The following is an 18248-nucleotide window of genomic DNA, read 5'->3' as shown; positions in this document are numbered from 1 at the left end:
TCCCGTTGCGGAGCACAGGGTCCGGACGCGCAGGCCCAGCGGCCATGGCTCACGGGCCCAGCTGCTCCGCGGCATGTGGGATCCTCCCGCACTGGGGCACGAACCTGTGTCCCCTGCATCGGCAGGCGGACTCTCAACCACTGCGCCACCAGGAAAGCCCCCGTTTTTTAAAAAAATCTTTTACTGTGTATACTTGACATTAATAATTTCTATGAATCTGTTTTCATGTTCACTCACCTTTTTATCATGCCAGCTACAGTCTGTTAAGCCCATCCAGAAACTTTTAAATTTTGCTTTTCAGTTGTAGAATTTCCATTTGTTTCTCCTTTATAGTTTCCATTTCACTGTCCGGATTCCCTGTCTGTTTCCTCATCAAGACTATTTTTCCTTTAAACCCTTGAACCTATTTTGATAGCTAAAGTCCCAACAAGAAATAGATGTTGTCTGCTAGCTACAACATCTGGGTCAACTCAGGGTCTCTTTCTATTGACTGCTTTTAAAAAAAAAAATGAGTATGGCTCACATTCACATGGTTATTTGCATGTCTAATGAATTTTTATTCTATGTTGGACATTATGATGATACAATGTACAGAGTTGGGACTATTTGTCTTCCTTTAAAAAGGGTAGTTTGTTTTATCAGACAGTTAATTACTGGCGGTTTCTTAATCTTGTTGAGGCTTAATTTTAACCTTTTTTAGGGCTGGTCTAGAGTAGCCCTTATGTAGGACATGGTTTTGACTCTGACACTATGGACTTTTTGGTGTCTCGGTCAAATTCTCATGGTATTATTGAGCTCTCTCCACTCTGGTCTCTCTACTCTCCCAGTGCTGTGTGTCCTCTAGTGTCTTTGTCTCACTCTCAGCTCTGTATCAGCTGCTCTCTGCTTGGCTTCACCAAGTCTCACCTTGCACATATGCAGTCCAGCCCTTGGCCAAGGTCCTGTGAGTAGCCCACCTAGACTTCTGGGGTCCCCTTCTTGGAGCTCTGTCTTCTCCAGTCTTTGTCCTCCAATTTCCAGCTGCTTCCTCAGCTCTGAACTATAATCTTTGTCTCCTCAGCACAGCCCAACTCCTTTTTTATGTTTCTCTTCCCTGTGCTGCTGGGAGGAAATGGTCTCCAGGCTGACATTCAGGGCTCATCTTGGTGCACTTAGGGATCACATTTCTGTGCTGCCTGTTGTCCAGTGTCTGAAATCACCACTTCATATATTTTGTCCAGTTTTATAGTAGTTACTCTGTCATGTGCAGAAGCCTCAGTGTGGTAGAAGTATTGTTTTGAACGTTGTTCCCGAGATTACTGGTTCTCAAACTTAAGCTTGCATCAGATGCATCTGGAGGACTCGTTTACACAGAGACCCTTAAGCCCCATCCTTTAGTGTTTCTGATTCAGTAGGATTGGATTGGGGCCTGACAATTTGCATTGTCCAGGTGATAACTGATGCTGCTGGTCTGGAAACCACACTTTGAGAACCACTTACTTGGAAAGATGGATCTTGAGAAAAAAATGTTGGGATTTTATTTGGCACTTACTCCATACAATTTTTACCTTTCTTTTTTTGGGGGGGTAATAATACTTACATCTCAGTTTATTATAACATTATACGTCTTGCTCTTTTCATTCAAAGTATGAATTAATGAGGAATTTTTTTTTTTGCACTGAGGAGGATAGATTCTCCTTTTAATTGATAGAAACAGAAAATACATGAGAGAATAAGTAAAGTTATTTAACAATGAAATACTACCATTCTTTTTTTTTTTTTTTGCCTTCACAAATAAATTTGATTCTTTCAAGTTATGAAACTTGTAGAACATGGAGTGTGATAAGTTTCAGAAGTAATTGCTTTTTGTTTCAGAAATAGAGTTTTATTTTAATTATTCTCAGACTTATTTGTATATATGTGAAGTGTGTGTGTGTGTGTGTGCGCTTTGTAGGTGAGATGTGAAACAGTGATAACCAGTAGGCTTGTTGGACCGGGCTCTACCTTGTCGTGTCCTCAGGTTTCCTGACAACTTACGCTTCATCCCTGAATAACTCTTAATCCTTCTACCTTAGCATCACATATTATCTGCTTTCTTTGCCTCTTTTGGTTCCATGGCCCTATCTCTCATTTGTCAGGATTTTGACATTTATTGCTTCCTTTTACTCTAGTCCATATATTTCCCATCAGCGTAAGGTTTATACTGGTGTCAGATGGTGACTCTCATTGTTGAGGATGCTGACATTGTTCTTGCAGTGGCTGCAGCACAGGAAGTGTTCTCTCAACAACATCATAGAATATCTTGGATGGGAAAACGGATTCGTCCTATCCTTTCAAATTCTAATCAATCCTTGACAGATTTTTTATTTTTATTTATTTATTTTTATAAATTTGCTTATTTATTTTTGGCTGTTGCGTCCTCATTGCTGCACGCGGGCTTCCTCTAGTTGCAGCAAGCGGGGGCTACTCTTCGTTGCGGTGCGCGGGCCTCTCATTGCGGTGGCTTCTCTTGTTGTGGAGTACAGGCTCTAGGCACGTGGGCTTCAGTAGTTGTGGCCCGTGGGCTCAGTAGTTGTGGTGCACGGGCTTAGTTGCTCCACAGCATGTGGGATCTTCCTGGACCAGGGATCGAACCCGTGTCCCCTGCATTGGCAGGTGGATTCTTAACCACTGTGCCACCAGGAAAGTCCCGACAGATTTTTTAATGTAACAACTTTTTAAATTTTTTGGAAAAATTGGTACAACAGCCTTTGGTGGTTAGATTAGAAAGCTGTTTCATAGCACAGTTTCAATATTGTTTCAGCTGAAATGTGAGATTACAGCAATTTTAATCTCAATTTCAGAGATATGTTCTCTAATATTTTGACACAGGCATAGTGATATACTGATTACTAAATTCTCATTTCCAACAGGTCCATTTTGATGGCTGGGACCACAAATATGACTACTGGATGGATACAGACAGCCCTGACATTCACCCAGTCGGATGGTGTGACGTCACAGGTCATCCCCTGGAAGTGCCGCATTGTGAGTATCTTGCTCTTTGTGTTGTTGCTTTTTAAATACGTAACCTGGAGCCTATCTTAATGCTGTTTATTTCATGTCATCATAAGTATTTTAAAGCTCAGTATCACATAGGTGAATTGATTAATCAGCACTATAGCTACACTGAAAGCCAGTTATTCACAATTAAGCCTCAAAAGACATGCTCTGTATAAGTGAAGAGTTATCAACATTAAGGAATTATTTTGATAATGTTGTCTGGCAGAATCTTTGTTTTCCACATTTGAGTTTGGAAAACTGAGCCAGGTCTAAATCCATCTAATTTGGGCCTTCACTTTTAGCTGAAGTACTTTTTGTTTTCTTAAACATCTTATCTTAATTGATTTTGTTTTATAGAGTAGGTTTCAAAAAGTTTTAGAAGAACAGAAGTATTTTAAACTTCAGCAATTAAAAAAATTTTAGTTGTAAAAATTGGAAAAAAGACAACCTTCTGTTATGTCGGTATCTTCATTATTTCTGTCTTTCTGGGTACTTAAAGTTAAGGAGGTAATTAACCATTCTAAATTCTAATAAACCTCGAACCAAAATATTTCATTCTTTCATCTGCAGGATTCCTCTGATCAGAGTAGACTGACATGACTAATAACTAGTTTCAGACATTTTGCGAGCACTCTCCATCCTTATGTTTGCTTTGTTCCCCCACTGCTTCTGTTGTCCTCCCTTTGGTTTCTTGGGGTGAAGGTAACCTTGTCTCCTGTTAATGAGGGTGAACCAGCCCAATGATGCTTGAAACTTAGATCTAAAAGGATTAACTGTGTCTTTGAAAGAGTTCCTAAAACTTCTTTTAGAAATAAGGAGAATTACTGACTTAATAACTTGACAAACATTTTGACATTGTGCTGGATTCTTCAAAAGCTACACATGGATGAGGTGCAGGTCCTCATGCAACTTACAGTGCATTAGCAAGTGCAGGGTCTGCATACAGAGAATGTAAAACAGGGAGAACAAGGTCAGTTCCATGGAGGGGGAAGGGTTAGCATATTTGCTTTGTACTTTTCGCTGATCCCACTTTCTGTTCTCCCTGATCTTGCATCCCATCTTGCCAGGGAGGTGTCTCTTGGTTGATGTTAACTCATCCCAGTAAGCTTCTCAAGTAGGGATTTCAAGGGAGATGGGCCCGGATCAGCGTTTCAGGTACAGAGACAGCTGTCTTCATTCCGCCTCACCCCTTACCTGTTCCTTGGTCAGGCTGCCTACCTGGCTTCTCGACCCAAATGTCTCAGAAGCTTCGCAAAGTCTATGGATCGAACCTCAGCTCCATCCCAAGCCAAAAGCTTGTCTTTCTACCGTAGTTGCTACTTGATTCCAAAGTTGTTGCTTCCCATGCAGTCATTCTAGACTCTGCTCCCTCCCTACCCCTCCCTCACCCCACACATACAGCCAGTCATCAAGTCTTGATGGTTCTCTTTCTTGATTTCTCAGAGCCCATCTCTGACCCCTTCTTCCCCTTCCCAGTACCATTGCATTTGAGTTCTCATCATAGGTACAAATGGTTTGCAGAATATGGTCTGCAATTTGCTGGTTAGTGAGTCACACTGATCCTCCCAATCTAAAAATTCAGGCTCTAGAGGCAGGATTGCCTAGTGGTTGAGCGTGTGAAATCTGGAGTCAGAATGCTGACATGTGAATCTCAGTATCACTGCTTTGCTTAGCTGTGTGATCTGTGCCTGTTTCCTCATCTAGAAAATGGAGGTGATATTAGTGAGTCAGTCTCATAATCTGTAATGGTGAAATGAGATAAATTTGTGCATAATACCTCGAAAACTGCCTGGCCCACAGGATGTGCTCAATTAGTGTTAGCTGCTATCAGAAAATGATGTAACATTCTGTAGATTTTCATTTTTACCTAAAACTACGTGAATTACTAAGGCTTACAAAATTCGAAATTGTGCTAAAATGAATAGGTGACTAGAGTTTTCCAAATATTTCAATTCAGTTTTTTCTTAAGTCAGGCTTTCATGTATTCCTGGCAATATTATAAGACTCCTGTTTTGAGTGTGTGCACTTAAGTAATTGGAATCCCTATTATTTGGGGGAATTAGATGTCTTCAGTTGGTCATGATATTGTATTACTGCTGTGCTTGCTCTTGGGTTATAAACATGTTTGTTTGGATTAATTATTATTAATACAGTTTATTATAGGTTACTTGTTTAACCCTGTTTTTTGTAATTATTCATATCTGCATCATAGTCTTATTAATTTTTAAATACCTAGACTTGAAGACATGTTCATAGTGTGGTTCAGTATATATCATCCATGGCCCCACCGTTAAAGCAAAAATACACACACACACACACACACACACACACACACACACACAATCCTACTCCAGTATTTATTTGCCTACTTATTTATCACAGAATCTTTTTCCACTGGAAAGTAAAGACAAATGGTTTGTCTAGGTCCTCCAACAAAACAAAATTTGACGGTCTAGCATTGATGTCGCAACAGCTTCCTAACTATCTTGTCTCATTTCTTTGCTGTAACCGTCTGTGTAAAACCCAAATCTAACCTCTTAGCAGTATCTTTAGGCTTGAGACTCCTTCACACGTACCAGGCCTGTCGCAGTCTGTCCTCTGCTCACCTCATGCCTTACCCTTCTACCGTTTTCCACCAAGAACAGAATTACTTCATTTATACTAAACAGAATGACTCATAGTGCCTTGAACATTGGCCTCATAAGATTCTGAAGACAATACGTCAGCTACACTCTGCTCTCTGAACTTCGTTTACAGAAAGTCACACCCTGCAGTTGGTGTCAGATGCCTGTGTGGTGGGGAGCTGGCAGGGGCACTTGCTCCACAGTATGGACCACGTGTAGCCTCTTCATTCCTGTCCCATCTCTTGTGGGTGTATTTGTACAAACAACCACATCAAATCATCTTTTACTGCCCATGCTATTTTAAGTCAAAACGTTGATCTTATTTACTCATACAATTCAAACCAAATGTGTATGTCCAGTATCTTTGATAATCAGATCAAAGTAATTATTGGGTTGGCCAAAAAGTTCATTCGGGTTTTCTGTACCATCTTACTAAAAATCTGAACCAACTTTTCGGCCAACCCAATACATTTTGTAAGTAGATCTATAAAACCACACAGAACATTTTATCACATATGAGCAGATAAAGTCATCTTACCAACATTAATTTTCAGATATTTTAAGGTATTTTCAGAGATTTTAACTTTCAGACATTGTTTGTACTCTGTTGTTTTACTTTTGTGATATTTATGTGATTCAACAATTGCCTTGAGTGCTTTATTACATATAATATGATAGCTTTATTGATCAAACATTGCAAAGACTACTAAACGTTTAGGGCTTGGAAAAAGGCTTAATTTTTATTTTAACTTATTTAATTTTGGCTGTATCGGGTCGTCGCTGCTGCGTGCAGTCTCCCTCCAGTTGCTCACTCCCTGCCACGGTGCACATGCCTCTCACCGCGGCGGCCTCACCCGTTGCAGAGCATAAGCTTCAGGTACACAGGCTTCAGTAGTTGTGGCATGCAGGCTCAGTAGTTGTGGCTCGTGGGCTCTAGAGCACAGTCTCCGTAGTTGTGACGCACAGGCTTAGTCACCCCGCGGCATGTGGGATCTTCCCGGACTGGGGCACGAACCCGCATCCCCTGCATCGGCAGGCGGACTCTCAACCACTGCGCCACCAGGGAAGCCCTCTCATGCACATTTTATTAGACTTAATTAAAATTTTATTTATCTAAATGAGTTTGTATCTATTTCTAATGTCATTCAATCAACATATTTATACTCACTGCAGAAACCGAGCCAAGATGTAGTACATGCTGTATAGCCCCATACTTCTGTAGAAATGTTTGTGCAGTGTATTTTGACCAAGACCGTGATATTTAATAATCCATAATCTTCAATCACAAAGGACAAATGTAAGTTCTTGAAAAGGTAACTGTGAAAAGCCTCTTGAGAGTGAAACTTGAATGTCCCCATTCAGCTGGGAAGAGCGCTAGCTTGTAAGATCAGGTGACGATGACTTCCTCTTAGTCTCTGTTACCAGCCAGGTGCTCACAGACACTTCACCTTGTGTCCACTGTCCGACTGAAATCTCCTTTTCTTAGGCCATGTGGACACAATTTTCCTGTTTTATCTGACATATAATCCTGCATGGTGAACTTTTTCTACAAGTAGAATCAAAATTAAATACTTAAGATTTAGCACTAAGGTGTCAGGATCTTTCTGTTGTGCTTTGCATTCCCTGAATGTCCTTAAAAAGATATAAAAATATCAGAACCAAAAGCCCATGCCAACTTCAGGCAGCTACAGCATTGCCTTTTGGCAGTCTTTTCAGTCATAGCGTTTGGAAACTGTAATTCCAGTCACATTCAATGCTAAATTTGTTTAAATAGAGCTCATTTCTTTTATTATATTATTAATCATTTGTCCACAAATCCACCAGGCAATGGGATGCCCGATGTTTTTGGCTTTGGAAATTTACCGAGCTTGAGAAGCAAGATGATAGACTTCAGAGTTAGAAAAACTTGGGTTTAAATTTCCATTCTGCCCTGACTGCCTGTGCCTTTGGGCGAGTTACTTCACCTGTGGGACTCGCAGGCTTGGGAGATGAAATGCCTTGACCACTGTAATGCCTGCTGCTGGTTGTCTGGGCTCAGTGACCCCACAGGAAGGAGCAGGACTGGGTGAAGAGCACAGGCACATTTGCTTCCTAGGCCACCGTTTCTCTTCATTGATCCAGGAAATTGGGAGTTGACTTTACTTCCTAAAGCTTAAACAACCAGTATGGTTCTTTGTTATAATTGCACTGTCCATAAAGGGGCTGCTGATCTCTGAGTGAATTTGGAATGACATGTAGGACAGTTTGAAAAATTTAGAACGACTGACTTAGACCAGAAAAGCAGGCCCTTGGGGCTTCCCTGGTGGCGCAGCGGTTGAGAGTCTGCCTGCCGTTGCAGGGGACACGGGTTTGTGCCCCGGTCCGGGAGGATCCCACATGCCACAGAGCGGCTGGGCCCGTGAGCCATAGCCACTGAGCCTGCACGTCTGGAGCCTGTGCTCCGCAACGGGAGAGGCCACAACAGTGAGAGGCCCGCGTACCGCAAAAAAAAAAAAAGCAGGCCGCATAAGCCCCATGAAACTACGAATGAAAGAACTTTGCTGTTCTTTAAAATAAAAATCTGAATATGTTTTGCACCCAGTTCCAATGTGTGTGTGGGTTTTTCACCCACACCAAGCAATTCTCCGACACCAGCCAGGTGTCCCACGGTTCAGCTCAAGTCTAACACTGTTTACTGGAGGTTAGGGCTCAGTCCTACATGACTGCCCCCCCCATCCCCATCCCCAGTTCACACACGAGTCACAAGTCCAGGTGGTCACCTGTGCTTCCGGGGGACTGGCTGTAGATCTGGAGGTTCCCACCACCCTCTCCTTAGGTTTGATTTGCTAGAGCAGCTCACAGAACTCAGAGGAACAGTTTATCCGCTAGGTCACTGGTTCATCATAAAAGGATCTAACTCAGGAACAGCCTGTGGAAGAGATGTGCAGGGTGAAGTCTGGGGGAGGGGTCGGAGCTCCCCTGCCCTCCCCAGGCCCCACTCTCCTCCAGTCTCCAGGGTTTCACCAACCTGGCCATCCTTTGGGGTTTTTGTGGAGGCTTCATTACGGAGGCACGACTGATTAAATCATTGGCCATTGGTGATTGAACTTGACTTCCAGCTCCTCTCACCTCCCTGGGGTCAGGGCTCGGGGGGTTGGATTGGAAGTCTGGGAGTTCCAAACCTCTGATGATTGGTTCTCCTGGCCACCAGCCCCCATCCTTCCATGCTTTCCAAAAGTCACCTCATTAATGTTAACAGAAGACACAGGACATTCCAAGGATTTTAGGAGCTCGGTGCCAGGACAGGGATGAAGACTCAGTATATACTTCTTATTATAACTCACAATAGCAGTCGTAAGTGTACAGCACTAGAGACATGAAGTTATTCTCACTGTCGTTCAGTAGCTTTCTGGTTGTTTGACGAGATGCGTTGTCAGCAGCTCTCCTGTGCGCCTTACCCGGTCGGTCGGCACAGCTTGCAGCTCCTTCGCCCCCAGTGTGGGCCGTGGCCCTGTCCTCTGTCCTCTGGTCTGCCCCTGCCTCTCTCCTTAGTCTGCAGGGGTGGCTCCTTGGCCTCTGGGTGGGCTCTGCGTTCCTTGTGCCCAGTGTTTATGCCACAGCATTTGGGCAGAAGGTGAAGTTCTTTGCAGTCAGGGGTCAACTCCTCTCCAAAGCTTTGTCTGATGTCCTCAGGGAGATGAATTGTCTCTTCATCCTCGTCGTCCCGCAGGATTTTGTCCTCTGTTCTGTTGCGTTAGAGTGACCTTTTTCTTGCCGCTCTCCTGCCCTGGCGTCCTCACCTGGGGCTCCTGGAAGCTCCCGCCAGGGTTTTTGCTCTTTTCCCTGCTTGCTCTCAACTGAAAAAATAACGCACAGCATGAGAGTTGTGAGTTAAGTTTAATTTGGGGCAGAATGGGAACCATAACCCAGAAGACAGCATTTCAGATAGCTCTGAGAAACTGTTCCAAAGATGTAGGGGGAAGGTTGGTATAGATGTGATTTTGGTGAAGGGCGAAGTGTGCAACCAAGCACGTATTTTTTGCAGAAGGTTACTGCTAGTGACAAGGAGCAGACGTCACCATGAGGGATTTTAGTGCTTTTCTAGACACAAGGAGATACAAGAACTGGGCTCATAAAATCAGCGCCTGAAAATATCTAACTGTCTGAAGACCTGTTGTGCCAGTTTTTCCCAAAGCACAGAGTTCACCTGGAACTCGTTTCAGGGGGTGTTGAATCAGGTCAGCAGCTGCAGCAGCTCGTGGTTTACTCCTCGTCGAGGTAGATGGCAGCTGCCAGTTTGTAGCTGGCATCGCCCGGCCCGCCGGCCTGGCCCTGGCACTGCCTGCAGCACGCCAGCTGTGTGCCTCCGCTTGAGCTGCTGCTGTTCCTTGGCTTGCAGCTGGATGCGGCCGCATGCTACCTCCTGAGGCTCGCTCAGGTGTCCCCTCCCGGACAAGCCCCCTGCACCCTTTGGCCCCGGAGCCGCCTCTGTTTCTCGGCACAGTCCCCACGCGCCGACTGGTGGGATGTGCTTCTGTGCCTCTGTGCTCGCCGTCCCGCTTTCTAGAATAGCTCTCCCCGGCAGGCAGGGGCTGCCCGCTGCCGGTCCCCGTCGCAGGCTCACCCCGCCGCCACGAGCAGGCAGGCTCGGGCTGCAGACACAGGCTGAGGGGGCGACGGTGGCTCCCGGAGGCCACGAGGTCTGCGGGGCAGGCTCTTTGGATCACTCACCTCTGCTGCTCTGACCGTTCACAGCTCTTGCAGGTGGTGGATGCATGTCAGAAAAATGCCTGTGACGGGGCCAGAGTCAAGTGTGCTCATCAGCCACCTGGCCTGGCCCTCTGACCCTAGCTGACCTCCCCCCGCCACCCCACCCCGTGGACCAGGATGGCTCGGCTCCGTCTGCCGTGCACAGTGGGCCTCTGAATGTCTGACCCATCTGTTTGTCATTTTCCTGACTTCCTACACTTTATAAAGGTCATTTGTCTATACTTATTTCATCCCCCTGCCCCTTCAGGCCTTGTTTTAAACACTCTTTTAGAAATCAGAGTTAAACAGAAGGAAATATTCGATTGCATGGAAACGTTTTGTTCATATTTTAAAGTAGTGATAGAAATAATAAAATAGAAATATGACAGGTCCCAGTGCCTCTAATAAAGTAGATATAGCTGGAGACAAAAGAATCATCGTTTAAATTAAATGCAGGTTTGGATGTGCCACGTGGTAACCAATCGACGTTTCTCACCAGCGCAAGTATAGTGTTTTTTTTTCCTGAAATGACAAAGTACCAGTGTGCCATCACAGGAACCTGTGGGGATGTGGGTGACACAGGGCCACCAGCCCTCCAGGGAGAGCATCTCCCGGCAGGCGACCCTCCCAGCAGACTGGACTGGCCTCTGTGCTGGCGCCGTGAATGCCCCATCCCAGCTTGAGAGGAACAAACCACCCTCTCAGCAAGGGTGCGGGGCCCAGCAGGTGTAGGAGAGAGGATCTGATTCTTATTCTCGGAAAGTTCCAGCCAACTAGAAGAAACGCTTTGTCCTTGGGAGGCACCAGCGATGTGGAGGTAGAACATAAACCTGCCAGAATCCTCTGAGCTCGTCAATCCCCCAGCCATCATTCAAGGGCCTAGAGACGCAGTGGTTTGCCCACCTTGTTAGAGACAAAGGTGGGCCTCTGGCCCTGGTTGGAATGTTCTTCCTGACTTGGCTGAATCCACAGTGTGTACCTTTATGATCAGGTCAGGCTCCACTCCCGTTACCCCTCTTCAGATGCGGGTTGGGGTGGGGGGTGACCCAGCCGGTATGAGGTTCCAGCCGTGGAGAGGCCTCTGGCAGTGCTGAGCCTGGGTTTCCAGACAGGGACAGCAGCCTCTGTTTTGCAGCATCAGCAGCGTTGCAGGGGGCGTGATGGGAAGTGGGGGGCAAAACACAGAAATAGGTGACATTGCATCACAGCCTTATGCGTGGAGAGTCTGCAGTCAGAGTACGTTGCTCGTGAAAATCAGCACCTCACAGGGTCTGCAGCTGCTTCTACGGAAAAGGCTGGATGAGCCTCACTGATCCATAAAGAGGAATCCTTCTTGGGCCTGGGGGACCAGTATCTTCATGCCCCAAGATGCTGCCCCCAAGTTGTGTGGTCTGGCTGTTTTCTCTAGTCCTCAGCTCTCTCTTTACCTGGCTTTTGTATCCTGACCCCAGGCCTCTGCTTACCCTCCAGCCCTTTCAGAGACCCCGAGCCTCCTCACTAAGGCACGGATGAACTTCTGGGTCCCTTGTGATCCCACACAGGCTGTGCTGAAGCAGGACAGCCTTGGGCTCATTAACTTGGCCACTGGCCACTGCTGCACCGTCACCTTCTCTCGTGTGGGATCGTTTCCTAGTGATGCACAGCCACTCCTTAGTATATCAAAGGAGGCAGATAGCTGGCCCTCACCCAGCCTTGTCTGGGGGCTCCCTGTTCATAAATAAATGCCCACTTCAGCACCAGCCTGAGGAGGGGGGTGGGATGAGACCAGAGGGGGAAATGCAGGAAGAGAGAGAGAACGTGAGGTGAACACACAACACCTCTGACCCCCTTGTCTTCCTTTCACCTCCCTCTGCTCCACTCACTCCTTTCTTTCCATTTCTTAAATGCAAATCTTTCCACCCCAGGGCCTTTGCATACGCCATCTTCTCTGTCCAGAACAGTCCATCTGCTCTTCTAAGATATGACTCTTTCCCACCCTTTAGCGTTCATCTCAAATGATCCCGTCTGAGCAAGGCCTTCCTGGCCACGTTACATCACTGTGATTTTCCATCTCACCACTCCCTTTGCTCCTCTGTGCATATCACAATACGTAATTACTCTAATTGTCTGTTTCCTTGCTTTCTGTCACTAGTCCCCATGAGACTGTCAGCTTCATGAGTGGAGTGTCTGTCAGCATTTCCCCAGTGTCTGGCTTCCAATAAATATTTATCTGTTTATCCACTTTTCTCTCTAAGAGTTGGTTAATAACTTATGCCAAAACAACAAGCATCTCGAGAGACCAGCCTGGGCTCTCGCCTGCAACCTTTATGGAGTGAGGTCTTGAGTAGTAGCTATGCAGTTAGTCTGTTCAGGCCCTAGTAGGGGACACGTGGGCCAAACATCCCCCACAGCTAACAAAAGAATCTTTCATGAATAGGAAGTTGACAGGCAGAAAAAGGAGATTTCCTAGCTGGCTTCCGTGTCTAAGTAATCTTGTCATCGTTCTTTCGTTAGCTTCTGCTTGATTTATGTCTGGAAGTAATTGTGATGCTTGATTACACAATAAATTAAACAAAACATTATTATGAAGTTAAAGTGTATATTAATAGTAGTACAAACTACTATAAGAATATCTATAACCTTTATAACTTATATTAAGGACCTTGAGAAGATTGCTAATTTATTTAACTGTTAAACATAAATAAGCATAACAGAACGTAACTTGATAGAAGATATAGCTCATTTTTATTCCATTTAGTTCATTACCCAGCAGATGTATAAATACGACAGAATGAATCGTAAATACCATACCATGTGGCCTGGCACATTGTTTATCCTGTTAAGTGAGATAAATGACTTAAATCTACATTAAGGAATAAATGATTAATAAAGCCCTCTTTGGGACCTTTGGGATTAGAAACATTTGGGACCCAATTTCGAATTGGGAATTAGAAAAATTTTATTCTGTCAGAGATGGAAATTCACTTAGATTATAAAAAAGGAGTTAATGCAGTTATAATCCAGATATGGAATGATACATATGATGATGGATAGATGTCTTTCCAAGGAAAAATTGAAGATGGTTAACTTAGCCAGGTAACAGCACATTTCCAATTTCATTCTGTTTTAAGGAGAATTTCATAAGGAATCTTTAGTACTCGTTCTTCCAAAATACAGCAAGCAAGTAATCAGCAGTTTTAAGAGTCCCTAAGTACTCATTGACTTGATAGACAATTACAGCATATTGTGTTAAAAAGAAAAAGTTAGCTATTTTAGAAGTCCCTAATTACAGATTTACATGATAGACTTATCAGGGAAAATAATACATTTCAAAATGTACTCACAGTCTTAATGATATTCCTGTTTTAAATGTTCCTTGTTGAAGTGCTCGTCCTGTATACTCTACCTGCTGGAGGGGTGAGGGCAGGATTCACTCACTTTGTTCTAAAGCTTGGTCTCTGGTGCCCTGTGCAGGTTACCTGCTCCCCGTAGCCACACGCCGTTCACAGCTGAGGTGTCCTGTGACCAGGTGGTCTTAGTTGTCCATTACAGATGCTGGTAGATTGTGTCTAAACAAGGTACATCTCTGGGCAAAGTCACTGGCACTGAAAACGAATGCACACTAACTCCTCAAAGTCATGGAATAACCCAGTGGTTTGACAGTGGGTGAAACCGGTCCTTACCCTGTTCCAGTTTATGAGTCACATCGGGCCAGGTTTGTGGACGTCAGCACATGGACGTCCACCTTTCAGGATTTCTCTGACAGAGTTGTCACCCTCTTCAGAAGACCATAATGCCTTCAAGAAAAGGGGACAAGATGCAATTATTATACTCCTATTCCTTTGGCCCCCTACAGGGCCTGATTGATGGGATCCTTGGGTGATTGACTGCCTGCCTGGAAATACAACTGGAGAGGGAAGGTTTTCCCTTCTTAGGGGGTAGTGTTTCTGTTGTCACTGAATGAAGGTTTACTTGGTATCACCAGTATACTGAGCACTGTGCCAGGACTTGGAAAGTCCTTTGGGACATAGTTGTGCACTGGTGACCAGGATGACGAAGCTTGGAGGGAGAGCTGGCCCTCTGGGAGCCTTGGTGGAGGTCATGCAGGGCACTGCAGCGCTAGCTGGGCACCGGGATTCGGTGTGAGGAGACAGAAATTCCTCCTCCCGAGATGCTCTCTCCTGTCCACACCTACTTCTTCTCTCACACTTAGGGCTTGGAGGTAGGTGAGGGCAACTCCACAGTTGCTTTAAAGACAAGCTTAGTGCTGTTAGCATCTTGGAGATGTTTTGTTCATTTGTCTTTCCTCGTATTAGAAAGATTAAAAAATACTTGTCCGTTTTATTTTATAAGTAGATACATCTGTAAAGGACTCCGTGGAATGGTGATAGAATCAAATATTTTTCATGTAAAATAAACACTATATATTTGCATTATAAAAGAAGCTGTATGGAGCTTATGGGTTTTGTTTTCCATTTCACTCTGCCTTTTAAGCAACCAAGAATCAAGAAGTTGAAAATTTATACACAAACCTAAAATTGAATGAATACTGCAAATGACAGACTTATAGAACTGAAAATATACAGAACTATTGGGTAGCTAAGAGCCTTTGGCTTATACATTACTTTTCATCCATGTTTTGATATTCATTTTAAGCCAGAAAGTAAAAATTAGAATTGTTTTCCTTGGCAAAAGAGCGAGTTTCACTTCACATGAGATCACTGTGGTTATCAGAGAGGGCAGAACACCGGCCACTTCTTGGGCTAACAGCTCTCCATGCCTGCACACCCGGCAGCCCGACCACAGGCCTCTCCTCCATGCCCTGCTCCTGGGACCCACGTGTCTGGGAGCTCCTTGAGCCGAGGCTGCAGACGCACGGTCAGAGCTGCCGAGGCCGGGCCAGCAGCCTGCTGTCCTCTCCTGCGTCTCACCAGCCCTAGAACATTCTTTAGAATGTTCCTAATTTGACTGGCGTTATCCCTTCACAGACCTTTTCTCTCTGCACCATTATTTCTGTCAGCACCAAACAGTTGAAGGCATTGAGCAGGACACAGCTGCTGATAGCATGCCACTTGTCCTTCTGCAGCCCTGACCCTCTCCTTCAGGACACCGTGCCCTTGAATCATCCTACATTCTCCTTATTGCTGGTTTACTTGGCTGTTTTCCTGGACATGAAAAGCCTTTATGTCCTGAGGAATTGTAAAGCTGAGTAAAAGAAACGTGGTTTTGCAAGTTTCTGTTCTTCAATATGCATTGTGTTTTCTAGATTGGCGAGAACATCCTCCATCATTTTCTTTGAAGTCATCGTCCTCTTTTTCACGTCAATGGACCTGTTTTGTAATGAAAATCATCAGAATGGGAGGGGACTTTTTAAATATAATTCCTCTGACCAAATTTTATGCAATGCCAGGCATCCAGGGAAAATTTAGCAACACAGTGGAGTCACCTCTTATTCTAGGGGTAGCTTCTAAATTCAGCAAGTGAGGCGAAAAAAAGTGTTTGGTCACAGTTACTGAAGAGTGTGTTTGTGTAAGGCCAGCACAGGGGGTTACCCTTCCATCAGCCAGCTAGACAGTCGGCAGGGTCGGGGAGGTGAGTGATGGGTGTGAGGTAAGGGTGCTGTTGTGGGTACCACGTTGTGAACACCCGGGCCATCATGAGCTGGGGTGTCTGCTCCCATTATGGGGAGCACGGGGCAGGGGGCTGAGGAGAGGAGTGGGGTCTCTGACTCCGAGCTCGTGCTCCTTCCCATATCCATCCACCGTGGCCTGGTGTGATCACCCAGACTTCATTCTGTTCATTTCAGGTGTGTGATGATGACTTTGACATGCGTGGCTACTCCTGCTGTCTTTTAAAGCTAGGGATGGTTGACTAAGAAAGTTTGTGTGTTTAAACGTATAAAAGTTGAGATTATAGCAGTTACTTATGGGGCAGTGTGGCAGAGGGAAAGAGCACAGAGCTGCAAGCCAGGAGCCTTAAATTCTTGTCCGAACTGCCAAAATACGAGTTATGGTCTAGCACAAATTATTTAAACTTCTAACCCTTTATTTCCTTCCTTGCAAAAATAACCAGATGGACTCGGGCAGTGGTTCCCAGCCTGGATGGGGAACGCTTAAGAAATAAAATTCAGAAGCTTGCCTCTGGAATTCTGATTTTGTAGGACCTGGAGATTTCTATATTTGAACATCTTTGTGCCCCTTCCTCTGTCCTCTGGTGGACTCCCAGGCTCTTGGGATCCTGCCGTGTCCATGGTCTCTGACCAGGTGTTCCGACCGGACCGACAGGGCAGTGAGGGTCCGTGCTCCGGGGACGCTCGCCCAGCCAGAGGCAAGTCAGACTCGGGGTGGTCGGAGCCTGCGACAGACGCCTTCTCGGAACGGAGGCCTTTGTGTCTGTCATTTGCTCTTTCCGTCCAGCAGCACATGGAGGCCCGGCTGATGGTGTCCCCTCCATGGAGCTCCCCTCCCCGGGGCAGCTCTGACACACCCAGGAAGGGCTGTTGTCTCTCAGGCCTGAAATCCAGCCTGATTCAGAGTCACTGTGATCTGGGCTTGGGTCTCGGGGGCGGGGGGCGGGGGGGGAAGGTGAGCAGCTCCTCCCGTTTCATCGGAGCATCTGTTACAGACACGACAGAGGAGGGAGGCTTCCTTCCCCTTAGAAACGTGGCAGTTCTGACAACACTGTTCTCAAGTCATTCAATGTGTGAACTTCATTAACTGTCAAGTTAGGGTTAGAGTAGGAACCATGGGGAGAAACATAATTATTAATAAATATGTAAAAGCGTTTCTCAGGCGACTCCCAGCATTTTCCATTAAGAATGTCCAAAAGCTCCGTGGTGAGGAAAGTTCTTAGTGTGGGCACATGAGGTCAAGGCCAGTTTGAGGAGGGACTGTGGATGCCGTGGTACCTGCTTTAGGTGGAATCTGCAGGTTATTGGGATGGTGTTCTAATTACCCCACTTTGGAGCCTTGAGTTATAGGGTGTGCTTAATTCTTCTAAATAACTTTTATATTTATACATGTTTGGTTACGAGAACAGATGACGTTTCTGTCAGCAACTAATCAGTTTGATGTTTTAGTCAGCGAATTACGTGTGACACTTTCAGTGAAAATGGAACTTATTAACTAATTTCCTCTTTTAGTAAAAGGGGGGAAAATTAGTTCAAGGATTGGGAAAGCTCAAAAACAAGTCATAAGCAACCGTGGTTTACTTACAGTTTTAGGCCTGTCCGTTATCTCCCTTCACATGAATAAGGAAAATCCTGGGAATAAGGACAGCCTTGTGGCTTCTGTTTATTTAGTATCTTGTTGCACAAGGCACAGTTGGGGGAGGGGGGGAAGAGAGAGAAGTAGAAACCAAGAAATGAAATCGAGAGTGGGAGAGAGAATGCACGAGAATCAGAGGAGAGGAGGGGGTGGATTTGCAGCATTTTCACTTAGATTAGGTGGGAGTAATCCATTTACATAAACCAAGCATTTTGTCATTTAAAAAAAAAAGCGGTTTTCATATAAAAGATCAGCTAAATTAGGAGTTTCAGAAAGTAGTCTTGGTTTTTTATATTATCTTTGAGAGAGAATTTGTATAAAAGTTAAGGTTTAGAAGACAAGTGCATCTGCTTTGATTTCTTTCTTAAAAATAATGAAAAAAATGAAATAGGACCGTCTAGTGAAATAGTATTTGTACTGGATGCTTTTCGATGCTGTATTACCCTTCAGTTCCTCACAGTACGGTTATCAGTTACGGAAAGAAGTAGGTTTAATTCAATTTACTTCAGTTACGTGTAAACCAATTTCTCTGTGTGCCTGTGTCTCTACAACTCTTCTGCTCCTAAAATTCTGTGCCTCTGTGATCTCTGTGGACCCCTCCCAGTTTCCCCTTCCATACATCAAGGATGTC

The 18248-nt window shown here is 45.0% G+C and overlaps 1 protein-coding gene across 1 annotated transcript in view; it reads left to right on the top strand.

The window, feature by feature from the left end:
- The window catches only part of L3MBTL4 (L3MBTL histone methyl-lysine binding protein 4), a 304644-nt gene that overhangs the window by 132384 nt on the left and 154012 nt on the right, over window positions 1–18248 (top strand). Inside the window, exon 11 of the mRNA XM_065889471.1 lies at window positions 2892–3006. Coding sequence (XP_065745543.1) covers window positions 2892–3006 — 115 coding nt within the window. The remainder of the gene's footprint in view (window positions 1–2891; window positions 3007–18248) is intronic.

Source organism: Phocoena phocoena, chromosome 13, assembly GCF_963924675.1.
Source record: "Phocoena phocoena chromosome 13, mPhoPho1.1, whole genome shotgun sequence".
Lineage (NCBI taxonomy): Eukaryota > Metazoa > Chordata > Mammalia > Artiodactyla > Phocoenidae > Phocoena > Phocoena phocoena.
Note: the sequence above shows the minus strand (reverse complement) of the source record. Positions and strands in the feature narration are given on the sequence as shown.